The 5,735-nt window shown below is 36.8% G+C and overlaps 1 protein-coding gene across 1 annotated transcript; it reads left to right on the top strand.

The window, feature by feature from the left end:
* Positions 1-1,534: 1,534 nt before the first annotated feature.
* On the top strand, positions 1,535-5,394 carry LOC138768778 (C3a anaphylatoxin chemotactic receptor-like). The gene is made up of 3 exons (XM_069946735.1): positions 1,535-1,651; positions 2,800-2,864; positions 4,386-5,394. Exons 1-3 carry the CDS (start codon positions 1,535-1,537, stop codon positions 5,374-5,376), a joined length of 1,173 nt encoding a protein of 390 aa, XP_069802836.1. The 3' UTR covers positions 5,377-5,394.
* The last annotated feature ends 341 nt before the right edge of the window (positions 5,395-5,735 follow it).

The following is a 5,735-nucleotide window of genomic DNA, read 5'->3' as shown; positions in this document are numbered from 1 at the left end:
TTACAGATTACAGATAACATGTCAACTTTACCATGTAAACATGTACCATGTTACAAAGCATATCTGATCCGCTACTAAACAAGCCCCCATACTTCTCTATAGATCGAAAAATTAAGAGTTATGGAAAGGAGACATAAAGAAAAATGTAAAAACTGAGATTTCCAGTGCTTAAATGGTTAAATTCCCATCATGTTTACCTTGGAAACCTATTTGACAATACAATGGTTATGTTTTTTGTACGACTATCTATATTTAAAAAAAAAAAAAAAAAACGACCAAAAGAGCACATTTAATAGTTCAATAGTCATCTCATTTACCGGCTTTACCGTGTAGATTGGGGCAAAATCATCTCATCATAATTAATGTCTAATTTTGGGTTATATCTATATGTAAGGTATGTATATAATGTCTGGGGCTTGTAGCTGTATATGATGCATAGCACACATTATAATGATACTGTATATTGGTGGCATGTTGATGGATTGTAAGGAGCATGCACCTTTCTGCTACATACAATAAACCAAAATAATATAAAAGTAATTTAACATGTATAGATTTTTTTAAAACAAGAAGTCCATGTAATGTGATGTGTGTTCAGCATGGGCCAATCAGGAAGTGAGAACCACAGAGCTGTGCAGGAGGACAGTGACAGAAACTTTTCTATACAGCATAAAGCTAAGTGTGAGTGCAGGCACATTATAGCAGCAGTGTGTATAGCTGAGTGTGAGTGCAGGCACATTATAGCAGCAGTGTGTATAGCTGAGTGTGAGTGCAGGCACATTATAGTAGCAGTGTGTGTAGCTGAGTGTAAGTACAGGCACATTATAGCAGCAGTGTGTGTAGCTGAGTGTGAGTGCAGGCACATTATAGCAGCTATGTGTATAGCTGACAGTGTTGTTTTCTTTTGTGTGCAGAACTATTCACGTCCCTAAAATGAGTACATCTGTGGGCTGTAGATACATGTGATTTGCCTCTTCCTCTTCTTTCATCTGTTAATGGCTTAATTACAATTCTTTTGCATACATTTGTACTGTGGGCTGTGCAATCTTAGTGAATTCGACAGGGCAATTTAGGACAGGCGTACTTGTACTTCATGTTCCCCATTGTAAATATTTTACAAGAACATCTACTTGGATATAGGGACTAGTGAATATCCAAGATTAGTAAATTTGTATATGACTTACTTATTTTTTTAAATCACTTTTCGCCTTTCCATGGTTATAGAGGTTATTATTTTACATCCTCAGTACTGATCGAGACAAAGGACTGAGGAATCCCAAGAAACTATACCAACACTAAGAGCCAGCTCATCCCCATGTGAATCCTTGACTCCGTCATATTGCTTTCTATATTTTCTAAAATGTTTTCTTATTCATGCCATTGTGGATTATTGTTCTTTATAAGCTGCAGTTTTGCTTTAAATATTCATTTTTTGTTTATGGCTTTTAAGTTCTCACTACTCATTCTAGTTGAAGCTATCAGTCATCTTATCAGCCAATGAGTCATGCACCCCTTGAATAACTGTGAGTAGAATATGGTCATGTGCCAGCTTTATAACCGAACAAGGAGATACAACCATCGACTGTTTCCTCTGGTAGACTATAGTGGATGGAGAAAAAGAAAACGGGAGATGCTACGTGGGGAAAAAAAAGTAAAAGAAGTTTAAGGTAAGATATCAATGAATTTCTAAATGAATCCAGTTAAATAATATATATGCAATGATTTGTAAAGTTACAATATGCAAAAATATTCCCATTTTAACTAATCCATTTTTCATTTATTTATTTGTAAAATCTGAAAACAATTCATTTCTAATTGATCTGTTTCTCACAATTCTACATCAGTTTACACATTTGAGGAACCTTGCTCTTAGTTTTTCCTTAGTCCCGAAAACCGTGTAGCAGAGTTCAGCAGCTACAGATAATTTTTAGGTTAAATCATTATTTGAATTCAGGATATCAAAAATACTTTGAGGCATTCCTATAATTTAGAAGAAGAAAAAAAAACTACTAAGTCAGTGTTCTCACTGCCATGCTGTGTCAGGCAAAGTGTTTGGGTGGTTCATATCCTACCTCTGCTTTAATGGTTCCCTGTGTTCTCCCCGCCATGATGTGTCAGGCTATATTTTGGGGTGGTTCATATACTACCTCTATTTTAATGGTTCATTGAGTTCTCACCGCCATGCTGTGTCAGGCTAAATTTTTGGGTGGTTTATATGCTACCTCTGTTTTAATCCTTCCCTGTGTTATCACTGCCATACTATTGCCCAGAATTTGGCGCAATGGTGCGATTAGGCAGCCTCAGAGGCGTCTATGCATGCTGCCCCTGCTTTTTCCTGTCCATTTCTGTGGTGTTTCCATCATTTTCTGAGGTTGACAGGTTTTCACACGACCTTCCCTCTGCCGAGCTTGAGTCCCCTGCAAAAATGCTTGAGTTTTCCATTGACTTCAATGGGGTTCGTTACTCGAAATGAGCACCCGAGTGACGGGAAATATTTGTCTCGAGTAACGAGCACCCGAACATTTTAGTACTTGCTCATCACTACTACTGACATGTCAACAGTTTTTATTGGTTTGAGTGTTAAGATCCCAACTGATCAGGGGAATGAGCTGGGAGAGTATAAAAAGTTTTTTTTTAATGACCATATAAATTTGTTTAAACATCTTGGACAAAATGGTGATGCAATAAATATCAGTGTATAATAAGTATTAGTGTATTAATGGGGTAAGGGTAAAATAAAATAAAAATAAAATAAAATTATCTGTGTTTCTTATTTTTCTTAATTTTTCCTTTAAATAGAAAGTTGAAATGGATCGTGCTGGTTTAAACCTGAACGTCTATGATGAAATTTTCCATCACAACCAGTGAGCCTCTATACCTCATGCTTTAATAATTAAGAGAAAATCAGGTTTGGATCTATTCACGTCTGCACAAAAAAAAAAAAGAGAGAGAGATCAGTAAGATAATTCCATCTATTGTCCTGTTTGTTGCAATGCATAGATTTTTCACTCTTACCTTTCCTTCAGTTTTGTTAGATTGGGTTCACACTACGTTTTTGCAATCCGTTTTTTGCAAAAAACTGATGAAAAAAAGCAGCTGCGAATGTGTGCATCTGTTTTCATCCGTTTTTCCATTGACTTCCATTATTTAAAAAAACGGATCAAACCGGATCAGTTTTTTTTAACGGACACAAAAATGAGGTCGACCACGTTTTTGTGTACGCTAAAAAAAAGTCTCCGTTTTGATCCGTTTTTTTTTTCTAATGAAAGTCAATGGAAAAATGGATCAAAACAGATGCACACAGTTGCATCCATTTTTTCATCAGTCTTTTATCCATTTTTGGAAAAAAAAATAGAAAAAACTAAACAAAACAGATTGAAAAAACGTAGTGTGAACCCAGCCTAAGAATGACAATTTCTCATGCAACCTTCTGAAGATGATATGATGTCTGTTATTAGAGAACCCCAAAAGTTAAATTTACATATTAATTACCGGATGTCCACACATAGACTAACACAATGTTATGCATTCTGCATAGCGATCACCGCCAATGCAGAGTTCTTCCTTCGCCACCAGCTTCTTTTGTGTATATTTACTTATCACAGCAATTTTTTGATTCATTGTTGCTGTTTTATATTTTAGGCTATGTTCCCATGCTGTAGAAACAATGGTTATTTCATGGGAACGCCCATTGTTTAATGCTCCCTCTGGACGAAATAATAATCATGACCATTAATTCTGGCAGTAGATAGTGTAAAAAAAGCGGCTGTTCATGCTGAACAGATATTGTTTATACAGCGTGTGAACATAGCCTCAAACATAAAACAGCAACAATGAAAACAAAAATATGCTGTGTTAAGTAATTATACGCAAAAGAAGCTGGCGGCAAAGGAAGAATAATAATTATAGTACACTAACTGTATAAAAACAACATGGTTCCCAAAGGATTAACATAACCCCCTGGGGGCCAGACTGTCAGTTTTTGAGGTTGTCAGGTAAACCAGGCATCCTCTGCACTTTGGGCACCTGGTTCAAGGCTCAAGTCTCCCATTGACTTCAATGGGGTTTGTTACTCAAGCACTCTAACATTATAAAATGCTCAACTTGAGTAACAAAAACTTGAGCATTTTAGTGCTCGCTCAACGCTAGTCACTACCCAAAAAAAGGAAGGTGGGGGATGGTGCCAGGAACCCTGATGAAATAATAACTAAAACAAGGAGCCCTAAACTATCCTATTCTCAAAAGGGCGAGCATAGAGTATAAGGGAGTGACTTAGTAACCATAATGTGTTTTTTGCCTCAGTTTTCTATGTTTCTTTTTTATAGATACTTACGAACCTTTATATTTTTCATGACCCAAACTTCTTTCCTGTCATGTCTTTTAAGGTCATTTGACATGGACTATGAAACAAATAACATAACTGTTTATAGAAGTTTTGATGAAAAAGAGAGCTTTGAAGATCTAACAATTATTTTATACAGCATCATTTGTGCTCTCGGGACTATCGGCAATGGATTGGTCATCTGGATTGCCGGATTCAGAAGGAAGAAGACCGTCAGTGCCGTGTGGTTCCTCGATTTGGCCATCGCGGACTTCTTATGCTGCGCTTCTCTTCCTCTACGAATCGCAGAGATGGTTTTCTATCTCTCATACGATATGTTTTGTTTATTAAGCATTATTCTATTTAACCTTAACATGAGCGCCAGTGTTCTTCTCTTGACGGCCATGAGTATTGACCGCTGGGTGTCCGTTATGTGGCCATTTTGGTCCAAAGTTCATAGGACACATAAACTCGTGAGAATCACCGCCGCTATCATTTGGTTGCTGAGTTTGTTTATTTCTGTTTTATTGTTTTTTTTATATGGACTCATTTTTTATGATGTTACTGAATGGTGTATATTTAGTCCCCTTATCAATGTCGGCACCCATATCTGTAAGCTAAAACAGACCATACAACTGATCAGGTTACTTGTAATGTTTCTGATCCCTTTTTCCATCATCTTGATCAGTTATCTTACAATTTTCCTTAAACTTAAGAAAAGTAAGAGACCCAAGAGATCCCAGAGGCCATACAGGATAATCACAGCTGTTATATTGTGTTTCTTCATCTGTTGGCTTCCATATTACATCTGGCCGCTAACACCCCTGTATGGGGAAAATGTCACTGAATTGTATATCGTTGATATTAGTATTATTAACCTGGCTTGTCTCAATAGTTGTCTTAATCCGGTCATTTATGTTCTTATGGGACAAAAATTGAAATGTGGTTTCTGTCGATCTATCCCGTCCAGGCTTGAAAAAGCCCTAAGTGAGCAACCTAATGATCCATGGAGAGAACAGGAGGATTATGAGCAGCCTCACACTACAGCTGTATAAAATATATTCCCTTTTTTTCAACACATCTAGTTTATTGAATTTTTTAAAAGAACGAGAAAACTAAAAATTACAAAAAGGATAAACAGGGAAGGGGGGGGGGGGTATAAACAAAATGAGAGGAAGAGTGCACATGGAGGAAATATCCGGAGTATGTCAGAGATATAATATCCCCTGATGCTGCAGGGAAAAACAACCAACTACATAGATAAATGTAGAAAATATTTAGATAATCAGATAATGAAAATTCTGACAAAAAGGTATAGAGCTAAAATAAATATATAGACTTACAGGGCCACCCTGGTGTTTCCCTATTTAGGTCCCAAAGCTCGCAACAGAGTGAGGACCTGAGGGACTACGTA

This window comes from Dendropsophus ebraccatus, chromosome 12 (assembly GCF_027789765.1).
Source record: "Dendropsophus ebraccatus isolate aDenEbr1 chromosome 12, aDenEbr1.pat, whole genome shotgun sequence".
In the NCBI taxonomy this organism is placed as follows: domain Eukaryota; kingdom Metazoa; phylum Chordata; class Amphibia; order Anura; family Hylidae; genus Dendropsophus; species Dendropsophus ebraccatus.
This window is presented reverse-complemented; position numbering and strand designations above follow the sequence as displayed.

Excerpts from the sequence above, each read along its gene's own strand:
- LOC138768778 (XM_069946735.1), top strand. The coding sequence starts at position 1,535 with ATGGTCATGTGCCAGCTTTATAACCGAACAAGGAGATACAACCATCGA. Across the intron at positions 1,652-2,799 it reads TGCTACGTGGGGAAAAAAAA|AAAGTTGAAATGGATCGTGC; the intron begins GTAAAAGAAGTT and ends TCCTTTAAATAG. Across the intron at positions 2,865-4,385 it reads GAAATTTTCCATCACAACCA|GTCATTTGACATGGACTATG; the intron begins GTGAGCCTCTAT and ends ATGTCTTTTAAG.